The following is a 25407-nucleotide window of genomic DNA, read 5'->3' as shown; positions in this document are numbered from 1 at the left end:
TGCCTCTGCCTCCTGAGTGCTAGGTGTGCACATATTTTCTTTCTTGAGAGAGTTTCTTTGTGTAGCTTTGGAGCCTGTTCTAGATCTCGCTCTGTAGACCAGGCTGGGCTTGAACTTACAGAGATCAGCCTGGCTCTGCCTCCCTAGTGCCACCGCCCGGCCCTGACACATTTTCTTAAAGATTTATTTATTTTTATTTTACATATTTTTATTTTGCATGTGTGAGTGTTATGCCTACATGTATGTCCACGTATGCTGGGACATCTGCGTGGAGTCGGATTCTGATCAAAGCAGAACGGTCTCCACAGGAGCTCACTGCCAGGGCACTGGGAGGGTGGAGTCAGGGCGGAAGGGCGGGGTCGGGGAGGGAGGGCCGACACACATGCGCAGTCGCTCGCTCCACCCCCTCTGGTCGAGGCCTACGGTGGTGCGGGGGTGGGGACCTGGGTGCGGGAGAGGACGCATTTTTCTTGCAGTCAGTCGGACGCTAGGGTGCGTAGTGGGTCGGCTGCAGTTCCAGGGCGGTGGGCGTTGGTGTCCGGGTCTATGCAGCCCGGGACTGGCCTGTCAAGTGATTGCACAGGTCGGGAGTGAGCCCATGTGCAGCGTTTCCACCCCCAACACTCCCAGGTCGTGGTGGCTGGAAATGCAAATGGCTTGTCCTCCCGGACGTCACAGCACATGACGCATGCGCTTGCTTCCCGCATGCTGAGGTGTGTTTTTTCCGTCTCAGGTAAGGCGGAAGCAGCAGCCAAGTAGAACCTTCAGTTGGAAGGTGGCAGCTTGTGGATAGCGACCTGTGTGAGCTGCCTTTACCCTAGCCGGTATGCACTGTCGCAGTTCATTTCCCTTCTCTCCAGGACATTTTTGTTCATTACCCAGGCTTTTTAAAACGTGTGGCAAAGTAGACGTAGAATGTGAAATTTGCCTTTCAACTCGTTTGGGTTCATGATTCCGTGATATCTTCCCTTTCGGTGCCTTAAAACCTAGTTTTGTTTTAAAGGGGAAGGGCCTGGAAAAGCGATTGCTGTTTGCAAACGTTAAAATACAACGCCCGAGAGAGAATGCACCACCACCAAGTATACTCTCAGTGAATTCACTGGACAGTTATACTGGGCCAGTCATTCAGAACCGAACCCTTCTATGTATCTCATCCTCTGTGTCCTGCAGCTTGATACTCCTTACCCTCATCTTTCTAGGGCCAAGCCACCCTCTTCCTCTACCTTAGTGGCTCTCAACCTTCCTCATGCTGCGACCCTTTAATACAGTTCCTCATGCTGTGGTGACCCCCCAACCATAAAATTATTTCGTTGCTACTTCATAACTGTAGTTTTGCTACTGTTAGGAATTGTAGTGTAAATCCTGATATGCAGGATATCTGATACGTGACCCCAAAGAGGTCGTGACCTGCATGTTGAGAACTGCTGCTCTATAGGCAATGTGTATGTGACTTCAGATGTGGCAGGGAGGCCATTGTGGGGCTTTCCCATTACTTCATTGCTCATGAGTTGCAAGTTCAATTTATTTACTTGTTTGTTTGTTTATTAAGGCAGGAGCAATGGTGCTCCATTTGGTGCCCAGATGTTCTGCAAGGCTCTTCTGGGCGTCTCCAGGATGGAGGAGGACATACACTCAGGGAGCCTCAGTGGGGCTGAAGTGGCTGGGTTGCCCTCGGGATACATACAGACCCTTGGCTTGCAGAGGGTACTCCTCGGTCTCTGGCAGCCCTGAGGTGATGCTAACCCCTGAGCGATACCCTGTGCAAAGGCTGCCGTTTTCTACCGTGTCCGAGGAGGACCTGGCTGCCTTCGAACGCATCACACCCGGCAGAGTTATCACAGATCCAGAGCAACTGGAAGCATGCAATGTGGACTGGCTGCGGGCCCTCCGGGGTGAGTCAGGACCTGGGCAGTGGAGTAAAAGATCGAAGGGCAGAGACCAGGAAGAGAGTGTGGGTGGGGGAGTAGAGTTCACTGTGAGTATGCCTTCAGTGCCTTGGAAGACACTGCCGAGGTCTTCAGAGAGTCAGATGGGCAGATTGAAAAGCGAAGCCGTCTGCGGCTGGAGTGAGTGAGGGCTTGAGACACTACTGCCTTCATCTGCACAGCTTCTTAGGCAGTTTTCACCAAAGGCATCCCTCTCAGTTCCAGAGGCCCAGGGTCCAAAATCAGGTGTGTTCTCTGCAGCCTCTGGGGGAGGGTCCTTCTGTCTCTCTGAGCTTCTGGTGACCCCAGGTGTTCCTGGGAGCATCCCTCTGGCTTCTGCTTCTGTATTTATCTTGCCTCAATCCTTTGTCCTCTTCTGTTTTTTAAAAAACATTTATTAGCTGGGCGGTGGTGGCTCACACCTTTTTTTTTTTTTTTTTTAAGATTTTTATTTACTTATTATGTATACAGTGTTCTGCCTGCATTCCGGAAGAGGGCGTCAGATCTCATTACAGATGAGCCATCCTGTGGTTGCTGGGAATTGAACTCAGGACCTCTGGAAGAACAGCCAGTGCTCTTAACCACTGAGATATCTCTCCAGCCCGGCTCACACCTTTAATCCCAGCATAGAGGCAGAGGCAGGTGGATCTTGGAGTTCAAGGCCAGCCTGGTCTACAGAGTGAGTTCTGGGAGAGCAGGGCTACACAGAGAAACGCTGTCCAGGTGTGGGTTCTGGGAACCAAATTCTAGTTTTCTGTACTGTTCTTAACTCCTCAGCCATCTCCAGCACTCAACGTTCGATCTTAATTATCCTGTCAAGAGCCTATTTCTGTATTGGACTGGAGAGATGGCTCAGCAGTTAAGAGCACTGGCTGCTCTTGAGAGGACTGGGGTTCAATTTTCAGCACCCACATGGCAGCTTACAACGGTCTGTAACTCCAGTTGCAGAGGATCTGACACCTTCACATAGTCATACAGGCAGGCAAAACACCAACACACATGAAATAAAAGTAAATACATTAAAAAAATTTTTTTAAAAGAGCTTATTTCTATATCAAGCCATTCGTATAGGGTTTAGGTTAAGATTCCATCTTTGTGGGGATCCATGTATCTCTATAGAGAGGGTGCTTGAATGGTGATCTTGCTGTTACCTGTTGCACAGTTGGTGCTATGAGCCTCCTCCTCCTGCACCTTTTTCCAGTGCTCAGTAGCCCAGACCGAGCAGTAACTACATCTCATTTTCTCTTCTGAAGTGATTTTCATCCGACTTGAAAACACATCATGATATTCTTGCTCTAAAGAGGAGTACTCGGCAACCATATACAGAAAATAATGCATTTAACAGGAAATGGGGACACTTGGGTGCCAGGCATCCTGGCCCAATACTGCATGGATGGTCTTTTGCTGGAAAGACCTGATAAAAAGTGAGACATCACAGGTTCCAGGGGGATTGGAAAGAATTGTCTCTAGGTCTGTTGATGGGATAAAGAGGAACTACAGTACAGCTGTGTGGACATTGGAACCCTGGATCTCTGTTTACTGAGTGGGAAGGAGCACAGGGGAGCCAGTCCTCTGGGAAAATGGAGTTTGGGTTTGTACAGATAGATGCAGCCATTGGGCTGAGTGACAGGCCAATCTGGAGTCCAGCGTTGGGGCCACTGGGTCCCAAGACTGTTAGTGGAGAAGAGCCAGCTGAGGAGACTGAGAAACCAAGGGACAGCAGGGAGCCACAGGAGTGTGGTGCAGAGCCGGTGGGGAAAGGCTCAGTGAAGGGGCACAGATTGCTACGTGTGATTACTGATTGAGGTAGATGCCACCAGTGAACTTGACTCAGAGCTGCTGTGGGCCCCATCAGTGACGTTGGTGGAAGACAAAAGCTGGAGCTGACTCCAGGCTGGAGGCAGGAGGCAGTTCTCTTGGGTGTTTCTTGGAATGGTCACTATCATCCAGGGGTTGGGGAAGTGAGGGCATTTTATAGGAGCCCAGGCCGGAGGAGGTTTGTTTTCCTTTTTTCTGTTGTAAGATGAGAGCATTTTAGCTGGTTTATGGAGCTGATGGGGATGATGGGGGGAAGGTGGGTCGAAAGGCGGGGGAAGAAAGGCAGTGCGCAGCAGGGAGCAGGAGTGGTGAACCATTCACGAGTGAGCTGCACTGGTGTGGGACTCTGGATGGCAAGCAGGTTGCCTGCCGTAGATGGAGGAAGTGTCATTGTTAGTGGGTGTAGAGGCAAGGTAAATAGAAGTGTGGAGGGGAGTTGGCAGCCATGGACATGCGTAAACTGTAAACATGACTGTGTTTCTTCTTTATTAAAATAGGCAGCAAGTCAGATTTCGATCTGTTGAAGGGTTCTTAGGGGCGGGGGAGAGAGGAATGAGGAAGTATTAGATAGAAATATAGACCTAGCCAACGAGAAAGACAGACACAGGATAGCTTCGGGAGGGCCCTGGGTCAATATCCAGCCGCCTCGAGGTTTATTCTGATGGATTTTTTTATACATTGCCAAGGGGAGAGGCAAAAGACCTCCCCCTTTCAAGATCAAAGCACAACGTACAGCCAAGGGTGGACCCTTCAAAACACCTGGTAACCACACCTGTGGCCAAGTCATCCCATTATGCAGCCCTGCTGGGTAAAGCAAGCTCAGATTCTCTGATCTTGAATAAGGTCTTACTAGGGAGCCTCTGTGGGCCACCATAGATTTGTCCCCAATATGAGTGGATACTAAAGTCCTAATGAGTTCACCAGGAAAATGCTAGGGAGCAACAGGGGCATTGGGCAGCCAGGCTTGAGATGGGTGAGTGGTGAGATGGAATGGTCCCTTGGCAGTGTCCTAGTTAGGGTTTCTATTGCTGCAATGAAACACCATGACCTAAGAAACTTGGGGAGGAAAGAGTTTGTTTGGCTTACACTTCCATATCACTGATCATCCTTGAAGGAAGTCAGGACAGGAACTCACACAGGGCAGGAAACGAGGCAGGAGCTGATGCAGAGGCCATATAGAGGTGCTGCTTACTGGCTTACTTCCATGGCTTGGCTCAGCCTGTTTTCTTATAGAACCCAGGGCCACCAGCCCAGGAATGGCACCACCCACCATGGGCTGGGCCCTCCCCCATCAATCACTAATTAAGAAAATGCCTTATAGCTAGATCTTATTATGGAGGCATTTTCTCAATTGAGGTTCCCTTCTTTCAAATGATTCTAGCTTGTGTCAAGTTAACATAAACTAGCAATTAGCCAGGACAGGTGGATTATCAGGGAGAGGACCTGGAGAGACTAGGGCAAGGAAGATACCTACACACTCTTTTTTTATTTTCTTTTCTTCTTTATTTTTTCTTTTTTGAGACAAGTGTTTCTCTGTGTAGCCCTGGCTGAACTGGAACTCACTCTGTAGACCAGGGTGGCCTTGAACTCAGAGATCTACCTGCCTCTGCCTCCCGAGTGCTAGGATCAGAGGTCTGCATCACTTTCACCTGTCAAAGGGAAGGATTGTGCCTGAGCCACATCCCTTCATGTGCTCTGACGAGTCTTATTCTTGTCACAGGCTGTAGTAAAGTGTTGCTGAGGCCCCAGACCTCCGAGGAAGTGTCCCAGATCCTCAGGTAAGAGGAAATATCCTGCATTCTTAGGTGAGGAGATGTCTTCAGTCAGTGCTTTATGACACCGTGGTTCACATTCATACCTGCCCAATAGAAGATCCCTGTAGTTTGCTTTCCTTGGGGTTCACTGGGTGCTTATGGGCAAGGGCATCCCTTTCCCCAGATCCCTATCTGCAAGAGTACCGGCTGCAGGATGCCTCACAGGCACAGCCCAAGGGCTGGTGGGCCAGGCTCAGAACTCAGCCTACAGCAATGGGATTAGAGGGGGCAAGGGTGGTAGAGGTACAGATGGTGTCGCTGACTCTTACAAACCATGAGAGGGCTCTGAAGGTGTTAGAATTAGGCCACATAGACCTCCTTCCCATGCCCCAGAGACCATGTCAGCCTCCCTTTCTCTGTCTACAACTTTGGGGGTGGACTGTCCCTTAAATTCTTCACAGGGTTTTGGGGGAAGAGGCCCTGTAGCAGGAAGGCCCAGAAAGGAGATCAGGTTTGGGAGACAGGTGTCAGCTCGGTAGCCCGTCCTTTGGCGATGGGATGGCTGTATGGGCAAGGGGATGCTGGCTTGACGTATATACTGTGTGTGTCCCAGGCACTGCCATAAGAGGAACTTGGCTGTGAACCCACAGGGGGGGAACACTGGCATGGTGGGGGGCAGTGTCCCCGTCTTCGATGAAGTCATCCTGTCCACTGCCCTCATGAATCAGGTCATCAGCTTTCATGATGTATCTGGTAAGCTTGTGTGTCTGTGTGCTCCTAACTCCTCTGACCTTCCTAGTCCCGATGAGGTTGTCTTTCCTCCTTAGGCTGGGACTGTGCTTAGGCTAGCAAATGTGTTGATCCGTGTGTGTGGTGTGTGTGTGGTGTGTGGTGTGTGTGTGTGTGTGTGGTGTGTATGTGTGTGTGGTATGTTTGTGTGGTGTGTATGGTGTGTGTGTGGTTTATATGGGGTGTGTGTGGGGGGATGTGTGTGGGGTGTGTGTGTGGGGGTGTGGTGTGTGTGGTGTGTATGGTGTGTGTGTGGTGTGTGTGTGGTGTGTATGGTGTGTGTGTGTGTGGTGCATGATGTGTGTGTGGTATGTATATGTGTGTGGTGTGCATGTGTGTATGTGGGGTGTGTGTGTGTGTGTGTGTGTGTGTGTGAGGTCTTGGCTGGGACAGAACTGGCAGCTGCATCAGGGCCATCTTCTGTGTGCTGTAAGTCACTAGGTGGCTCACACTTGTGAACATGTCACACAAGTCCTATTTGCGACCAGACTTTGCCATGGCTGCTGGTGGTGGACAGGTATGGCTAAGCAGTGATGTCTGTAAAGGGGCTTCATAGCCTTCTCCCACACTGAGGCTGGATTGCTGTGTGGGGGACTGTTGTTGGCAGCTGACAGCAATGGTTTTCACCACCAAAAAGTATTTAACAATGTAACTAGGGAGCCCAGTGCTCCCCCAAGCTGAGGCTGGTGCTTGGTAACTATCTTTTCTTCCACTCACTCCCCTTAGTTATACAAGAACTCTTCTCCACTTTGGCCTTTCTAATTTGTCTTGTTTGATATTGTAATTACAAAGGACCAAGTATTTTTTTTTTCCTGATTAGCAAGAAGACATCCTTCTTCCTTGACTTCTGAGAACATTCCTTCTGGAAAGTTCTTACCTACAGAGGAGTTTGGGGGTTCTCAGCAGTGAGCCTTCTCATACCCCTAGAAATCCAGACGTTGTTGGTAACTCAGTTGCTCTTTGTAGGAATTCTGGTCTGCCAGGCAGGCTGTGTGCTGGAGGAGCTGAGTCACTATGTGCAGGAGCGAGACTTCATCATGCCACTGGACTTGGGAGCGAAGGGCAGCTGCCACATTGGGGGCAATGTGGCAACCAATGCTGGAGGTCTGCGCTTTCTGCGATATGGCTCACTTCGAGGGACTGTCCTGGGCCTGGAAGTGGTGAGCTGGGTTCTGACAAGGTGCAAGCCTGCCCTGGGGATGCCCTAGCTTCAGTCTGAGGCTGTTGTCTTGGCAGTGGTACAGGACATGGGGCTATGTTGGTGAGTGTGTATCTGTTCCAGGATAGGGACCCTGCTGTAATGGTTATTGGTTCTAGGTGCCTCAGGGACATGTGGAGTCCAAATAAGGAGCCACTAGGGGACACTTCACTAAGGCAGCGACACTCTACTTGTGCCAGACTTCCAGGAATTGGAGAATGAGGAAGGTTAGCTAAGGCCAACTTGGTATGGAGTCACACCCCTGCCAGCTTAGCTCCCCGAGCCTTGAGGCCCCTTCCCTGAACCCTTGCTATATTAGTTACTTTTTGTTGGGCTGGAATAAAGTAACTGACAAGTAATGTAAGGGAGAGAGTGTTTGTTTTGACTCTGTTTGAGAGGATACAGTCGTATCACGGCAGGGAAAGGATGGCGGCAGGAAAGTGAGGGAGTTTGTTACATTGTGTCAGGAAGCACAAAGTGATGAATTCTGGTGCTCTGCCCATTTTAACCAAGCTGGGGGTGGTTGTTGCTGTCCCCATTCAAGGTGAGCTTTTCTGCCTTAGTTAAATATTTCCGGAAACACCCACATAGACACCACACGTCCAGTGCTCCATGGTAATTTAAATTTAAAAATTGATCAACCTCTGTGTGTATGTGTGTGTGTGTGTGTGTGTGTGTGTGTGTGTGTGTGTGTGTGTGTGTGTGTGAGAGAGAGAGAGAGAGAGAGAGAGAGAGAGAGAGAGAGAGAGAGAGAGAGAGAGCGCGAGCTTGAATGTCTTCTATCCCTCTTCGCCTTGTTTTCTGAGATAAAGTCTCTTAATGAACTTGGAGCTGGGATTATAGGCACAAATGGTCATTTCCAGCACTCTCATTTGTTTGTTTGTTTATTGAGTCAGGGTTTCTCTGTGTAGCCTTGGCTGGCCTGGAACTCACTTTGTAGACCAGGCTGACCTCGAACTCACAGAGATCCACCTGCTTCAGCCTCCTGAGTGCTGGGATTAAAAACATGTGCCGCCATGCCTGGCTCTCCATATTTATTGTATGTGTGCATGTGTGTACATACCATGGCACATATGTGGAGGCCAGCTTGTGGGTTGGTTCTCTCTTTTTTTCTTTCTTTCCTTCTTTTTTTTTTTTTTAATGCCGAATGCCGTTTATTGAAGGAGGGAGGAGGTCTTAAATACAGGCTTACAGCACAATGGGAGAACCCCAGAGGGCAGAAGTTCGCTACCGATGTTTTATAATCTTGCAGCTAAGCTGTTAACGCCCATTATGCAGGATACACATACAAGGAACTTCCCTTAAGCATTCTGGAGGGTGGAACCCGGGAGGGAATTAGCATAGGGATGATATCAAGGTCAAGGTCAGCAAACAAGGCAACAGTTACCCAAAACGGGGGCCAGGACCCTACAGGTCCCCCTTTTACTAAAAAATGAGCTTCTGACTTAGGTTGCGTGGGACGACAGCAGGTCACCTTACCCTTCATGGAGATGCCTGCCCAGGCCACACAGGCACTCTGTCTTAGGTTGGTGAGCGCCCCCCAGGCATTACCTGTCTTTGAATACTCATTATCATACAGGCTCTATTGTGTGTGAGCTGCAGAGTTAACTGCTGCCAAAGATCTCAAAGTGGTGCTGGGCTTGCAATCTGTGTGTTCAACACAGAAAAGACCAACAGAGGTCCTAACCCACCCATAGCCAGTAGGCTAAAGGCAACTGAGCCATTCCCTTCCTTAACGAGCCATACTGTACGTTGGAGTCTTTGTAAGATGGTATCCCAAAAGCAAATGGAACTTGAGTATATAAATTTATAATTTTCAAAGCCAATCGAGATGTATATAACTACTGAATTAAATTTATCATGTCCAATAGAATGGAAGATTAACTAACTGTGGTAGCTACTTTTGTTGCCAGGGTCTCCACTCTGCTAGCTGTAGTAACCAATTATGAAATAGTAATCCCAGACACAGTAGCAGCGGTGGCCGCCTCTACTATAACAGCAACAACGGCAGCAACAATGTCAAATTCTCTTCTAGAGTGTGTGGGCATCCACTGGCATGGATACAACTCCAGGAACACGTGGTTCTCTCTTTCTACCATGTAGATTATGGGGATGGAACTGGGTTGCTAGGCTTAGTGGCAGGTGCCCTTACCCCTGACCCATCTCACAGGCTCTAGACCCAGCTTTTTACATGGGTGCTGAAAATTGGAACTCAGGTTCTCTGTTCATGCAGCATTTTTACCCACCAAGTGATCCCCCAGCTCCCGATTTTCTGTCGGTGAAGTGGACAATGAAGACTACCTTCCTTACCCACCTACTGGTGGGCCCTAAGGGCAGAGCTTCTGTCTTATTTACCCAGGTGTCGGGGCAACTATAAAACCATGCTTTCTCCAGTTAGTCCCAGTGTCCCAGTAGCTGTTTTCTGGTTGGTTGCCGGCTACTACTATTACTGTTTTTTCTGTACTTACTGTCCTGAAAGTTCAGTAAGCCTCTGGCTTGAAGTACTAGCCACCAAGTCTCAGGTAGAGTTGTACTGTGGGAACCAGCAATGGATGTCTCTGTGACCTAGGGCCTCAGATGTGGGGGAACCTCCAGGCGGGGCTGTTCTCTGCTCTTCAGTCCTCCCAGCTGTGGTCCTCCTCTCTCCAGCTGTGCTCCTCCTGTCTCCAGCTGTGCTCCTCCTTCCCCTTTCCTGGGCTTCCTGCCTCTGAGGTGTGTTCCCTGCCCCCAGCTCTGGAGGTTCCTGGCCTCTCCCAGATGTGTTCCCTCCCTTTGCGGCCATGCTCCTGGCCCTCCTCATCTCTGTTCCCTAGCCGCGCCCCTCACTGGACCAGCTCTGCTTCCCCCCCTCTCCCTCCAGCTGTGATTCCTGCCCTCCGCAGATGTGTACCCTGTGTATTCTTGCCTTGGGTGGGTTTCCCTCCCGCAGAAGTGACCTTCTTGGCTGACGATGAGGTTGGGAGCGTGTTGCCCTAACTGGGGAGGAAAGTCGTCCCTTCAGTCTGATTAATCCACCGCAGGTTCTGTTCCTCCCCAGGCTTCATCCTGAAGTAAATGGGGGTGGGGTGGGTGGAGTGGCCGAGGGTTTATGGCTGGCTGCTTTTTTGGGGGGTTTGGAGTTGGGTCAGCGACTCCAGAGAAGGGGAGGGTGGCTGACGCAGGAAGGCCTCTTTCTTCTTGCCAGGTGCTTGCTGATGGGACCATCCTGAACTGCCTGACCTCCCTGAGGAAGGACAACACGGGCTATGACCTGAAGCAGCTGTTCATTGGGTCAGAGGGCACCCTGGGAATCATCACTGCTGTGTCCATCCTGTGCCCACCCAGGCCCAAGGCTGTGAATGTGGCTTTCCTCGGTAGGTCCCCTCAGCCTGCTTCTGAGCCCACCAGCGGAGAGTGGGCAGCCGCTCTGGACACGGTGGCGTGAACTTGGAATGAGAGGCACCCGTTGCCCCTTGCCTCTCGGCTTCCTGTCTGGAGATCTGGGTCCTGGCCCTCCAGTTGTCCAGAGTGTAGCCTGAAACAGAAGTGATTTCACTCTAACAAAATGGAAGCTCTTTTCTTCTTTGTCCCACCGTGCTTAGATTTAAGAAGTGTGTCATGTGATTCTGAGAGAAACGGGTATAGTGGAAATTGCTGTGGGGCCATTGGTCTCTCTCCCCTCCTCGCTCTAGCTCACCACAGGTGACTATAGCATCTCCATACAAAGGGCTCTCACACCATTGGACTTCCTTTTCTGTGTAGCTGACATGAAGCCAGCTTCTGTCTAGGGCCTGCCTCTGCTGACGGTGGTTCGTGTTTTTCTCCTTTACCCCTTTCGGATTGTTATCTAGCTTCTGTCTACAGCTGACTCATTCAACTAAGCTGGAGTTCTGGAGGGAGATGGGCATGCTTGACTCACCAAATCCTGCCAGAGGAGGCTCTAGGTCTTTCTTGCGGTCTTTTCCCAGTTGTTTGTTCTTATTATGTCCTTTATCTATTTATTTATTTTATTTGTGTGGATGTGTGTGCATATTCATGTGCGTGGGGCACACATTTCTGTGCATGCTTGGGGAGTCCTGAGGCCAACCTTGGGTATTGTTCCACCTCTTTTTTTTGAGACAAGATTTTTCATTGTCCTGATAATCACTGATTAGACTAAGCGGGCCGGCCAGTGAGCCCCAGAGATTCACCTGTTTTCATTTGCTTAGTGCAGGAATTTCATGTGTACACCACCACGCCTGGCTTCCTTCTTTCCTTCCTTCCTTCCTTCCTTCCCTCCTTCCCTCCCTCCTCCCTCTCTCCCTTCCCTCCCTCCCCCCTTCCCCCTTTCTCTCTCTCTCTTTCTTTCTCTCTCTCTTCCTTCCTTCCTTCCTTCCTCTCTCTCTTTCTTTCTCTTCCTTTCTTTCTCTCTCTCTCTGTCTCTCTCTGTCTCCCTCTCTCTCTCTCTCTCTCTCTCTCTCTCTCTCTCTCTCTCTCTCTGTCTCTCTCTCTCTCTCTCTCTCTCTCTCTCTCTCTCTCTCTCTCTCATATGGTGTTTTACCTGCATGTACGTTGTTATGCCTGCACGTACGTCTGTGCACCATGTGTGTGCAATGCCAATGGAGGCCAGAAGAAGGAGTCAGATTTTCTGGAACTAGAGTTACAGATGCTTGTGAGCTACTGTGTGGGTGCTGGGAACCGAACCCAGGTCCTTTGGAAGAGCATCCAGTGCTCTTAACCTCCGAGCCATCTCTCTAGCCCCATGCTTGACTTTTCATGTGGGTGCTGAGGATGAGACTCAGGTCCTTCTGTTTGGACAGCCAGCACATTACCAAAGACTGGGCCATTTCCCCAGTCCCCAGGTAGTCTATCTTTTTAAAGTCTCTGTGACAACATTGTTGATGGGCCATTTCTTTAACTCTTCATCTGTCTGCTGCACCAGACATTTCTGTCTCTTGTTCTCTATAAATGCATCCAAGAGCATTTCTTGGATGCGGAGGGCCTGGTTTCTCATAGCGTCTTGTCTGTGTGTTCTGAGCTACCGTAGGTTGTAAGCAGAACCTTGTTTCTCGTTTGTTTGGTTCCTAGAAGCCTAGGGTGAGGGTGGTTTCCTCTTGCAGGGGTTTGTGTTGCTTTTGCTAGATGGTCCTGGATCTTCTAAAGTCCAGGAATGTCGTCTCCTATCACATGGTTTCTGGATCATCTACCTGTGGATACAGTCCCTTGGTTCCTTTCTGCTTCCGTACTTGGGGGCAGCTACCCCAGGGCTGTGCTGTGGCCCCCCCAGCCCTGCAGAGATCTCAGGTGTCCATAGATGAGTGTTTGATGAACTTCCAAGATCAGCTTAGGCCTTCTTGCTGATGGGTGAGTGAAATGACCCGCATCTGATGGCTCTTGGCTCTGGACCCATGTTTACAGACTTTAACAGGATGTGCCTCTCTGATTCCTTTTGCCATTGTGAGTGCTCTGTGGCAGTTCTTAGGCATACTTTCAGATCTTGAGACCTTGAAGTGAACTTGTGGGCTGAACTGTGGAGTGTTCTCTAGAGCACCACACCCTTCATAGTCACTCCACTTGTCCACTTGCTGTGAGTTGGGTTGATGGTGCTGCCGAGAAGGGGGTGGACCTGGCCAGGCAGTGGGTGAGGCCCTGGGTCCCGCTGTCCTTCCCTCTGTAGTGCCTGATGTACTGTGTCCCGTTGCAGGTTGCCCTGGGTTTGCTGAGGTTCTGCAGACGTTCAGCGCCTGCAAGGGGATGCTGGGTGAGATCCTGTCTGCATTTGAGTTCATGGATTCTGAATGCATGCAGTTGGTTGGACAGCATCTCCACCTGACCAGCCCAGTACAAGGTACCGACCCCTGTGCAGTTGGGCAGTGCTGCCCTGCCGCTTTGACACCGTGGGGCATTTGGGGCAGTGGAATGTCCCAGGCGGGCAGGTGGGCAAGGAGCACTGTGTGGCCATGGTTCATTGTGCGTAGGAAAGCTTTGCTGTCATTAGCACTTGTATTCAGTCTGTAGTAGGATGAACTCGTTTTATCGTTCTGGAAGAAGCCTTAATGTTGTGTTTAAGGGGACAGTGCCCCTGAGTAAGTTAGTAATACACATTTAATTTTAAACAGCAAGTTCTTGTGGTGGAAATTATGGCCTTTAGCATGTAGTAGCCATGTCTGAGGCTATCATCTACCAACAGGTGGCCTTTCCCTGGGGTTCTGGAGTTTTGTAAGTGTTACGGTGGGATATTTGATCGCACTGTGAAACTCTGAGACTGTGTTAATAAAATTAACCTTGGATCAGGGGGGTAGAGCCAGTGACTAGCTGACCAGAATTAGCCCTAGAGAGTATGGAGGACCCAGGAAGATGGATAGAAAGGCACAGGAAGGAGCAGGGAGGGACTTATAGGCTCATGGGCCTTTTTGATTTGGGATAGGTGGAGAGACACTCTCTGACTGGGTCTACAACCAGTTAGGAAGGTTAGCTGGTGCTTCTTGCCGTCTCTAATCTAGCAGGTTTTCACCCCAGCATCTGACTCCCGAGTCTTTATTGGTAAATAGAAGAACTTAGATAAAAACCACATGTAAGAGTAGACAAGCCAGTGCTTAGAGCCGACAGTTGCCTTGCTGTGCCGGCCCTGTCCCACCTCAGGCTCTTGGGAGGTACCCAGCTGGACCCAGCCATGAGGCTGAGAATGATCAGGGTGGGGCGTCACGCAGAGGGTCACCTTCGGTCTGTTTTCTCTTCCAGCAGAAAAACTTACATTTAAACCATGTGAAATTTAGCCTGCCCGAATGCTTCCTGTCCATAGGCCACCTTTAGCATCTGGGAAGAGCTGTCTTTGCCACGTGACCTAGAGTGAAGTGGTTCTAACTCTGAACCCAGCAGGTGGGACCAAGGCTTACATTGCATCTCCTGCTCCCTTGCAGAGAGTCCATTCTATGTCCTTGTTGAGACGTCGGGCTCTAGTGCAGGACATGATGCTGAGAAGCTGACCAACGTCCTGGAGAAGGTGCTGAACTCTGGCCTGGTGAGCGACGGCACTATGGCCACTGACCAGAGGAAAGTCCAGGTGATGTAACACTGCTTTCTACCCTCCCTCCTAGTCACATAGCTAGGACCTTAGCTGTCCAGCAGCAATGTAACGTGTAGTCAAGCTACAACTGGGTTCCTGGTATAGCTAGAAAACCTCTTTGTAGTGAAAAATGTATTCTTGCTATCTAGATCATTGTCACTAACATAGCAAAATATCCCCACACATCTTCCCACCTACAGCCTGCATGGTGAGTCGATCTACGTCACTGACTGTGTGCTGGCTGTAAGTTGGCTACAGCTCCCCACAGACTTGTCTAGAATGTGGAGAGGCGGGAAGAACTGAAAGGGCTGTGGAAAGCAAGCCTGAAGGCCCAAGAAGTCCTAGGGAATAGGGTGCCTAAGGAACAGGCCTTATGTAGGAGTAATTTTCCTGTCTCAACTGCTGGTTCCAAAATAAATGCACCGAGACTTAATATTAATATAAATGCTTGGCCAATGGCCCAGGCTTATTACTAACTCTTACTTTTTTTTTGATTTTTCGAGACAAGGTTTCTCTGTGAAATAGTCTTGGCTGTCCTGGATCTTGCTGTGTAAACCAGGCTGACCTCGAACTCACAGAGATCCGCCTGCCTCTGCCTCCCAAGTGCTGGGCTTTAAAGGCGTGTGTCACCACCACCCAGCTACTAACTCCTACATTTTAAATTAACCCATATTCCTTATTTATGCCCTGCCACCCAGCAGTACCTTTATGAGCATGGCATGCTCATCTCCTGATCCCTCTGTATCTGCTGGGAACTCCAGACTCTGCCCTTCTTCATCCCATCATTCTGCTTGGCTTTCCCGTCTAACTTTATCCTGTTCAGCTATTGGGCAGTCACCTTGTTTATTAAACCAGTCACAGCGACATTTATTCACACAGTGTAAAGGAATATCCCACAGCAGCCTCACTATATTGTCAGGAAGCCATTTGGTCTCCTGGAGCGGGGACAAAGGAACAGGAGGCATATCTGTTTGGGAGCCGCTCATCACCTAAACTGGGAGTTTTATTTTCCTGGTGTCTGGCTCTGGTCCTGCTGTCTGCAGTATGGTGAGTTGCCAGCAGAGGGCAGACAGGCTGCAGGGAGCAGCCTGCATTGGTCCTTGAAGAGAGAAAAAAGGAAGGCACCTAGGGAGTGTGACCCCCCCCCCCCCGCCCCCCCCAGTCCTCGAGCTTTGACCTCTAGGTTCAGCCTGTTATATATTCTATTGTATTTTTAAAGCTTCTTCTTTATAGTTATGCTTGTTTTGTTAGTTGGTTGGCTTTTAGATTTTGTTGTTGTTGTTGAGAAAGATTCTCATAGCTTCAGCTGGCCTTGAACTTGCTGTATAACTGAGGGTGTCCTTGAACTTCTGATCCTCCATCCTCTACTCCACAAGTGCTTAGATGTGCTCTCCCATGCCTGGTTTAGGTGGTTCTGGTGACCCACCCTAAGGCTTCTTGTTGCTAGGTAAGAACCCTACGAGCTGAGCTACATACTAGCCCCACCATCCATGTTTCTTGAAGTGTAAGTGATTGCAGTACTTCATATCAAAGGTGTTCGGGGGGCTGTGGCAACCCTTGTGGCCAATTTGATTCCATGAGGCCGCCTTTCTGCCACAGATTGATTTTTGGGCTGCTGGTGATGAAAATGGTACTCTCCACCCGATTTCGGCCTTAACTTCCTCCTTTATCCTGATGTGGTACTTTTATGTTCCTGATGGCAGAGCTGCTCACTCTTGAGTCCTCAAGGTTCCCATGTCCCCATCATGTCTCTGCTGGTCCCCTCTGGGGTTTCCTAGGAAAGGTCTGGGAGAGCCTGGGGTATCTCAGCATCCTGCTCTATACTGAACTGGTGTTGGACTTGGATTTGAGTTTAGAACGACCCTTTTCTGGAGTCTGATCCTTGAATGTCTTTATCTGGTGCAGGGATGGTTTTGAAGATGTTTCTGCTGATTTCTCATGTTGAATGAGGCCCTGGGGAGTCCTGAGTTGCCCTGCCCTCTGGTCCTTGTTTTTTTTCCTCCAGAAGCCCTGAGTTGTCTTTTTAAATTTATTATTGTGTGCGTGTGCACATGTGTGTGCATGTGTGTACTCATGTTATGGCACGTGTATAGAGGTCAGGGGACAACTTTGTAGGTTCATTTTTCTTCTTTCACCATGTGGATTCTGGGTATTGAACTCAGGTTGCCAAGCTTACACAGTGAATGCCTTTACCTGCTGAGCCATCTCTCTGGCCTTTTTTCCTTTTTAAAAAGTTATTATTGTGTGTGGGGGAGGTGGGGGTAATATGCTTCAGCAAACGTGTTGAGGTCAGGACAACTTTTGGGAGTTGGTTCTCTTCTCTTACCTTAGATTCTAAGGACTGAATGAGGCCATCAGACTTGCCACAGCAAATGCTTTAACCCACGGAGCTGGCCCAGCAGTGGGTTTCCTGACATGTCCTAAGAAGGTGGGCCCTGTGTGGATCCAGAGACATCCTGAGTGTCATTGTTTTGAGGAGGCTGTCATGTGACTTTCCCAGGAAGACATAGACATGCAGTTACTCCAGATAGGAGATTAAAGGAAGAGTCAAGTCTAGCTGGTGACATAAAGGAATTTATTAGGATTATTTAGCGGTGCATGTCTGACTTGTGGGAAGCAAATGCCTCAGAAAGTCTGAACCTCTTGCCTAACTAAGCCTCTGCCTGCGCAAGTAGAGGTCTGCCTAACGTTGAAGGGTCAGGCGGCCATTAGCTCAGATAACCTTAGGACCAAAGAAGAGTCTGGGAAAGTTAAGATGATTCACGCTCTGCCTTTGCTTTTCAAGATTTATTCTTTTGTATTTTACGTGTAGGAGTGTTCCACCTGCTTGTGTGTGTGTGTGCACTGCACACCTTGTACCTGTAGAGGGTGCCAGATCTCCTGGACCCTACAGACAGTTGTGAGCCGCCCCCATGTGGGTGGTTGAAAAGAACCTGGGTCCTCCACGGGAGCAGCAAGTGCTCTGAACCAGCACCAAGTGCTCTGAACCAGCCCCAAGTGCTCTGAACCAGCCCCAAGTACTCTGAACCACTGACTCATCTCTCCAGCCTCTGTCCTTGCTCTTATGAAAGATTCTATCGTTCTTCGTTGTGACATTGTTAGACGTACAAACTGTGTCTGACGCATATCTCTTCCCTGCCACCAACCTCAGTACTTCCTTCCTCTTCCCATGGGCCCCCTTGCTTGTCCCAAAGAGCTTCTCTTCTGCTTTCATGCCCCATGTATATACGTGTGTGCATCCAGTTAAACACAGATGCTACATGTGAGAGAAACTGGCCTTTTAAAGGGCAGCTTGTTTACTGTAGCCTGGCACATAATAGCTAAGTCATGGCAGTGGTAGGAGGGCTGATCTCACTACAGAGGCCTCTGACTCCCTATACAGACGGTTCCAGTCCTCACCCTGCTGGAGGCTCACACCAGATACCAGGCTCTGTGTATCCCTTAAGTCTCCCAACACATGTGGGATGTCTCTGTGACTTGTGAGAACTAAGTATTCCACTGGTTGGACTTCAGCAGTGACCTGGTGGCTGTGCCCAGCAAAGTTCACACCAGTGCAGTTATCGGGGACTGCGGGGGCGGGGGGGGGGGGGGTCCAGCCCCTCGATAGTCCCCTCCCAGGGTCCGGGAAGAATCTACAACCAGCTGATAATTAATCTTTGATGAGAAGAAATGAATCTATGTACACGGAAACTCCTTAGTCCATACACTTTATTCTTCTGAGTCAGTTATAAGCTTATATTCTGCTCTCGTATCTAGCTCATTTCTAGCCTGATTTCTCTCCACACTTGTCTGCGGTCCCCTCTGGGTTCTATCTTAATTCCCTCATCTAGTTCTGCCCCTTCTAGGTTCTCATCCATCTTGTTCCTTCCCATATCATCTTTCCTCCCATCTCCTTCTCTCTCCTCATCTCGTTCTTCCTCATCTTGTTCTTCCCCATCTGGCTCTTCCTCATCTCCCATCTCCTTCCTCTAGTATTCTCTTCTAACCTTCAATCTAGTTCTTCCCCATCTCAGTTTGTTCCTCTCAAGTTCTCACCCATCTAGTTCTCTCATAACCTTTTCTCTTCTCTGACTCTCTGTGCCCTGGAAGTCCTGGTATATAAAGCCAGGCTTCCAGGGTCAAACGGAGGGGTGATAAGAATCACATAGGGAGCCAATAACCGTTAATTATCATTTGCAACCCCAAAGGGAAGTGACCAATGGGGAAATGAATTAACTAAAGGCTAAATTTGGGTAATATCTAAGAAGAGGGAATCTTATGTGCTCAACTACAGTCTTAAACGTGATTAGTAGAAAATGTTAAGAATCTATAAGTTGCTGGATCAATGGGAGAAAATAAAACTGTCTTCTTTTTTCCTGTGGCTCCTATCTGTCCAAGCTATCTGCCGTTTTTTCTGCAGGGTGGGGGAAAGTGTGCTCAGTTGCTTAGCAACCTGTGTACAGCTAGATGCCTCTGGTGATAGTTAAAGGGAGATCTGGAACTGGAGGTAAGGTTTGGGAAAGGAGGAAGTAAGACTTAATTGGCATATCCACCAGGCCTTCTCAAACAGGTAGCCTGGATTAAGTCTGTTCTTAGAGAGTACAGAGGTATCTCTGATAAGGTACTTTCCTCCATCCGGTGATGGACCTGGCCGGATGCTGCCAATAATGATAATTACAGGGAGGCTTGAACTGGGATTCTGGCTGAGCATAGCTGTCAGTGCAGAAGGTTATCTAAATATTCCTAGAAGTGGTTAGGTAAGGAGTTAGCGGTCTATAAAGTTAGTAAGGCTGTAAGAAAGGAGGGTCTGAGCTGAATTGTGTAAAGCTATTACTTAATGTCCACCTGACCTAGGTGGTGTCTCCTTGTGGAATTTACCTTAAATCAGGAGACTTGCATGTGGACTGTTATTACTGCTAGTCCTTGAAAGTGGCCAAGGGAGATATCTGATTCCAGAGAAAGCCTTTCCTGAGGCTGTTCTCCAAATACCTGGAATGTGTATGTCCAGAGAGTGATCAGTCCACACTGTTAGCCCTTCTTAGGGAAAAGTCAATTGAGAAAACTATGAAGGCACACATGATTTTCATAACAGAAGACAGCTGATATATAACAAGCCAAGTAACACCAAAAACTCCTTGGGATTTGGCTTCCTCTGGAGGAATTCTCTGATTCCTCCAGGTAGTGACTTTGCCATAACCAGCTGAGTTCTTATAATATATTCCTGCGGCCCGCAGCATGCAGTGACTGCCCAGTCAGCCCTGCCTTGAGCAGAGCCCTGGAGGGAGGCAGTTCACACCAGTGCAGTGACTGCCCAGTCAGCCCTGCCTTGAGCAGAGCCCTGGAGGGAGGCAGTTCACACCAGTGCAGAGACTGCTCAGTCAGCCCTGCCTTGAGCAGAGCCCTGGAGGGAGGCAGTTCACACCAGTGCAGAGACTGCCCAGTCAGCCCTGCCTTGAGCAGAGCCCTGGAGGGAGGCAGCTCACACCAGTGCAGAGACTGCCCAGTCAGCCCTGCCTTGAGCAGAGCCCTGGAGGGAGACAGCTCACACCAGTGCAGAGACTGCCCAGTCAGCCCTGCCTTGAGCAGAGCCCTGGAGGGAGGGAGCACAGGTGAGGGTAATAGCTGATGAGATGGGAAGGTAGGAAGATATCCCCTAGGGCCATCTCCCCTGCTGGGAGAGGAGCAGAGTTAGGGCACAGGGACAGGCTAGGGACACCAGGCCTGGTGGCTGTCAGGACAAGCAGGAGGCACCACAGTACAGTGTCTACCATGTTCCTCCCAGAGCTGGATGTGCCTGTGGTGGGGATTGACGAGTAGGTCATATGGCAGTCAGGTGCATTGACCTAGATGGCTGTAAACGTTGAGAAAAACAAAGCAAAACAAACCAACCCATCAAACAAAGAACTGGGCGGTGGTGTGCGCACGCCTTTAATCCCAGCACTTGGGAGGCAGAGGCCGGCGGATCTCTGAGTTTGAGATCCATCTGGTCTACAGAGCGAGTTTTAAGACACAGAAAGAAACCCCGTCTCTAAAAACCACACACACACACCCCCCCACACACACAGAGGCAAAAAAAAAAAAAAAAAAAAAAAATTGAGAGAATTGGGGAGATTTGGGTTTTGGCTGTAGCCTGAAGGGTGGTGAGGGGCTCTGGTTTATTGTTAGTCAGGGTTAAACCTGGCATGAGGTGACACAGAGAGAAGGAGGGGCTATGAAGACAGCTCAGTCAGCAGATGACTCCCTGTGCAGGTGTGATGACCGGAGTTTGATCTCTGGAACTCCTGTGAAAAGCTGGGCATGGTGGGATGTGCTTCTTCTAATCAGAGTACCGGGGAGGTGGAGATTAGTGAATCCCGGTGGTTTATTGGCTAGCTAGCCTAGCCTGTTCCTTGAGTTCCAGGCTGTTCAGGGACCCCTGAGGAACATTTGAGGATGCTATCTGAGGAACAGTACTCAAGGTTGCCCTCACACCTTCACATGTAGTGTATGTAAACACACACACACACACACACACACACACACACACACACACACACACACACACACACACACACCCAGCATGTGGCAGGGGAAGTCCCTACTACCTTTTAGATGTTCTACTTGGTATGTTCCCTGAAATGATGGGGTCTCTGCAGGGACTGGCACAGGGGTGGAGGTCCTGGTGTGACAGGGTGGTGGGCGGTGGCTGACTCTGCAGAGGGCAGATAGGTCTCTGTCCTTGTGGGCTTCAGTGTACGAAAGCCAAGTAATGATGGAACAGTTCTGAATGAACAACTTGCCCCAGGCTCCCTTCTGCTCTGCTTTGGTTTCCCCATTCCAGCTTCCACTGGTCCCTCCAAGAGGCCAGGCCTTTGCACGCCCAGGCCTTTGCACACCCAGCCCCTCTGCCTGCGCATCTGTGAAGACCTGGATTGAAGCCACACCTTTTCAGTGACCCTGGAGCCCTGATGAGGTGTGCTCTGTTTCCTTTCATGGTCCTAGATGCTGTGGGCTCTTCGGGAGAGGATCACAGAGGCGCTCAGTCATGACGGCTACGTGTTCAAGTATGACATATCCCTCCCCGTGGAGCGGCTCTATGACCTCGTGATCGACCTCCGCACCCGCCTTGGCCCTCGTGCCAAGCATGTGGTGGGATACGGGCACTTGGGTGAGCAGTGTGGTCCTGGCCCTGTTAGCTGCACAGTCACACCGTGGTGAACTGAGTTAAACATATTACACATAGCCTCACAGTCACTAAAATACATTGATGTCACATTCAGGAAGGAGCTGAACGCTTGCCCTTGAATCAGTTCCACCAAGAACAAGCCCAAGTTTGAATTCTCTACCTCTCTTGTGTCTCGTGTGGTCTGTCTGTGGTGTGTTTACCTATGCCTGCCTGATGTCTGACTGTGAATTTGACTATGTTCCTATTATTGCTGTATGTCTGTCTCTAACAAAGAACTTTATGTTTACTGAACAGCCCAGTAAAGGTCACACGGAGAATGAATGAGGGATAATTTACAAAAATCTTTAACAGAATTTCCCAATCGATTACGTTATTTACTCCAGCCTCCCCCAAATGGCCGCAGAGTACTCAGTCAAACAAACAGCATTGTGAACGTACACTATCAAGTTCTCTCCATGTTGCCTCCAACATTTATGCCAGAGATTTGTTATTTAGGGCTGTTTCTCAACCTGTTGGCTGTTTTCAGCAAATGATTGCCATCACGTACATATATACAGATAACGTGTTACCCTCTGAGTCAGGGGCATGGAAGAGTAATTTAAGATTATACCTATGCATTAGTTTAGGTTGTAAAAGCTGATTACATGGGGAAAGTCCAAGTCACCTAAGGCTGGTTGTTACATTGTTTTCTTAGGGGCAGGTTGGTTACACAAACAGGCTGAGTACTTGGCAGGGTATCAGGTCAATTATGCCGTCTTATATTAACTCGGCTGTGAGACCCAGCAAAAGTTCCAGTTTCTTAGAATGTAAGAGAGATTTTCTTAAACCAGTGTCACTCCAGTGACCTCCATAGCTAACTTGTCAGCTAGCTGAGTTCTGTGTTTGGTCCCAGCAAAGGGCGCAAGTCCTGGGTTGAGAAGATGCCGTTGCTTTCTTTCTCTCTCTCTCTTTTCTTTGTTTTTGTTTTTGGTTCTTGAGACAAGGTATCACTCCGCAGCCCCGGCTGGCTTGGACTTCACTCTGTAGCCCAGGCTGGCCTCGAACTCATGGAGATCCTCCTGCCTCTGCCTCCCGAGTGCTGGGATTGAGATGTGCACTTCCACACTCTGCTATTGTTTCCCTTATTCCAAGTATTGTTTGAACAGTCCTCTGCTGTGCAGCGGAGTGGTTCTCACCAGCCTGTCTCTTTAGTCCAAAGTCAGTTTCCCGTCATTTTGGGGAGGGTGGGAAAGTGATGCTTTAGGTCATGGTGTGGATTGACAGGAATGACTTGTTTATCCCTCCCAGTCTCTGACATCTTCAGTTCATGGGAAATGTGCTGGGACGAGGGGGGTGGGGGGAGCGGTGTGCCTGCGGACTTCCTGCTGCTTCCCACCTGGCTCTGAGCAGGGGCTCACTTGCCCCAAGTCCTGTAAAATGGGGCTCAGCAGCTCCGATTCATAGTCACGGAGGGTTGAAGGAATGGGCGAGGGTTGTGGCTCAGAACCAGGACGGGCAGGGGGACAGTACATCTCGGGGGGCTGGGGGGTGGGGTGGTATTAGAAGTATGAGCTGACCTTTGGGGCAGCTTTCGGGGCCTGCCCAGCCTAACTGTTCCCGCGTTCCCCAGGGGATGGCAACCTTCACCTGAACGTGACGGCAGAGGCCTTCAGCCAGGAGCTGCTTACCGCCCTGGAGCCCTATGTGTACGCCTGGACCGCAGAGCAGCGGGGCAGTGTCAGTGCTGAGCATGGTCTAGGCTTCAAGAAGAAGAACGTACTCGGCTACAGCAAGCCACCTGTGGCCGTGAAGCTTATGCAGCAGCTCAAGGCCCTGCTGGACCCCAAAGGCATCCTGAACCCCTATAAGACTCTGCCTGCTCAGGCCTAACTGGAGCTCTTCATCTTGCTGCTGCAAGACGATGGGACCTTGGGCACGCAGGGGTGGGGGGTGGGGGGCGTGTCTTGAGGCCTCCCATCTGATGACACCTGCAACAGACCAGGTTACTTACTGTCTCTCATTGGCTAGCCGGGCGCCGACTCTGAGGACCCTCTGGGCTGGGCTGCTTTTCTGTGGGGTGAGCAGAGCAGACAGAGCTGTCTGGCTCCTCTCTGGTCTCCTACCAGCTCACTGTGGACAGACTAAGTGGGTGGGTGGGCAGTTTTCCCACTCCCGAACAGGCCAAGTCTCAGCTGCTCCGTGGTGGCCAGTGGAGACCCACCCTGTTGCAACTCTGGGAAGAGTGCCATGTGATCTTGTTACCGGATGGATCTCTGTGTGGTGTGTGTCCTGGGAGGGCTACCGTAGAGTTGTCCAGCCCCAAACCAGTTACTACGATGACCCAGGGCACCACAACTTGTTCACCCGGGGCTGAGTGGGATCTGCTGTCATACCAAGCAGGTCTTGGATTGGTAACAGACCAGGACAGATCATCTTCCTTGCTTTTTTTTTTTTCTCTCCTTTTTTTTTTTTTTTGTTTTTTGTTTATTTGTTTGTTTAGCCCTGGCTGTCCTGAAACTTACTCTGTAGACCAGACTGACCTTTAACTCACAGACATCCCCCTGCCTGTGCCTCTGCCTCCTGAGCGCTGTGATGAAAGGCAAGCGCCACCACACCCAGCTTATGTTGTCCCTGAAGGCCTGTCTGGTTGGTAAGCAGGTGGGGTGGGCTGTGATTGTCTGCAGTGTTGACCTTTCTGGCTGTGGGACTGTTCCCAGACTCGAGTGAGAGAGGCAAGTTTCAGTCACGGGCATACTGTGTGGTCTCCACACCTTCCTCTAGGACTCGGCCAGTCTCGTGACCTAGAGTCCAGGCTGCCTGGGAAGTTGAACACACCCATCTTCTCTTTTGCTGTCGTCAGTTTCCAGCAAAGATTTAAATTATACCCTGCTGTTGCTGCTCGAAAGTTCTTCACATAAAGGTCATTGTAAACTTCTGGCTCATCACATCCCCCCTATTTGGTACTTCCTGGGTCCCCAGTATGTCTTCACATGGGGATTAGGAAGTAAATGTGGCGGTAGTAGGTCTTTGACGAGGGAGAGGCTGTAGCCACCCTGCCCACTAGCATGGTCCAAATAGGTAGAGCGAATGTGGAGTCCCAAAGCAGGTGTATGTCAAGCCCTTCCGGTTAGTGCCAACCTTACTCTTGCTCCCGCTGGGCATCTGTTTCTGGAGCTCCCAGGGTTAGGGGGTGGGCAAAGGGGCTGTGGTTTTCTCCTCTTGAATAGCTAGGGGATGCCCCCTTTGATTCATCCGTCCCCGGGGAAGGGTCACTTCTTAGAGATCCACTATAGCTTTTCTTTTGCGCCTGAAGCTAGCACGTTTTGAAGTTAGTGGCATCTAAGATCAGAGAATACAGCATGGCCTACGGTATAGCAGTGTGTAGCTGGAAGACAGGCTATCCAGATTTGTGGTAGCGCTAACCACTAGAACAAGGGAGCAGCGCGTTCTGCCTTTGTAGGAAAACTAGTTAGAAATAGCTGGAAAAGTGAAGTTGCTTCTGAGTCTGCAGACTGACCCAGACTACAGTCACGGAGGACAGGGAGCATCCTGCACCTACCATGGATACATAGGAGGCACACCCCAACCCATCATGGTTTGCTGGCCTGGTGTCCTTGGTCAGGTGCATGTCAGTGAGTATTCCTGGAGAAACCTCAGGCCTCTGACCCAGCCATCCCCCTAACACCTGCAGTCTCACGCCTCAACACAGGAAGAAGAATAAACTTATCGTCAGAAGATGTCAATCCCCCTGTGGCAGAGAGCTGGGTGTGGCGATG

General features: G+C 50.0%; 1 protein-coding gene across 5 annotated transcripts; it reads left to right on the top strand.

Moving 5' to 3' along the window:
- Positions 1 to 369: 369 nt before the first annotated feature.
- On the top strand, positions 370 to 24566 carry D2hgdh (D-2-hydroxyglutarate dehydrogenase). 5 transcript variants are annotated; one of them, XM_052750306.1, is made up of 11 exons: positions 405 to 492; positions 734 to 824; positions 1550 to 1892; positions 5464 to 5521; positions 6111 to 6250; positions 7253 to 7446; positions 10669 to 10837; positions 13147 to 13290; positions 14363 to 14505; positions 21469 to 21634; positions 23262 to 24566. In XM_052750306.1, the coding sequence occupies exons 3-11, from the start codon at positions 1559 to 1561 to the stop codon at positions 23519 to 23521; spliced, it is 1608 nt and encodes a 535-aa protein (XP_052606266.1). In that variant the 5' UTR covers positions 405 to 492; positions 734 to 824; positions 1550 to 1558; the 3' UTR covers positions 23522 to 24566. The 5 variants fall into 5 exon arrangements, with proteins under 5 accessions (XP_052606271.1, XP_052606270.1, XP_052606266.1 ...); XM_052750311.1 differs by lacking the exon at positions 734 to 824 and having other exon boundaries at positions 370 to 492; XM_052750310.1 differs by lacking the exon at positions 13147 to 13290 and having other exon boundaries at positions 404 to 492.
- The last annotated feature ends 841 nt before the right edge of the window (positions 24567 to 25407 follow it).

Source organism: Peromyscus californicus, unplaced genomic scaffold, assembly GCF_007827085.1.
Source record: "Peromyscus californicus insignis strain IS unplaced genomic scaffold, ASM782708v3 Scaffold_21__1_contigs__length_65335640, whole genome shotgun sequence".
Taxonomy (NCBI): Eukaryota; Metazoa; Chordata; class Mammalia; order Rodentia; family Cricetidae; genus Peromyscus; species Peromyscus californicus.
The sequence above is the reverse complement of the archived record's forward strand: the minus strand, read 5'-3'. Positions and strand labels throughout refer to the sequence as shown.

Coding starts and splice junctions, on each gene's coding strand:
- D2hgdh (XM_052750311.1), top strand. CDS start 1,559: ATGGTGCTCCATTTGGTGCCCAGATGTTCTGCAAGGCTCTTCTGGGCG. Junction 5,522..6,110: donor GAAGTGTCCCAGATCCTCAG/GTAAGAGGAAAT, acceptor TGTGTGTCCCAG/GCACTGCCATAAGAGGAACT. Junction 7,447..10,668: donor CTGTCCTGGGCCTGGAAGTG/GTGAGCTGGGTT, acceptor TCTTCTTGCCAG/GTGCTTGCTGATGGGACCAT.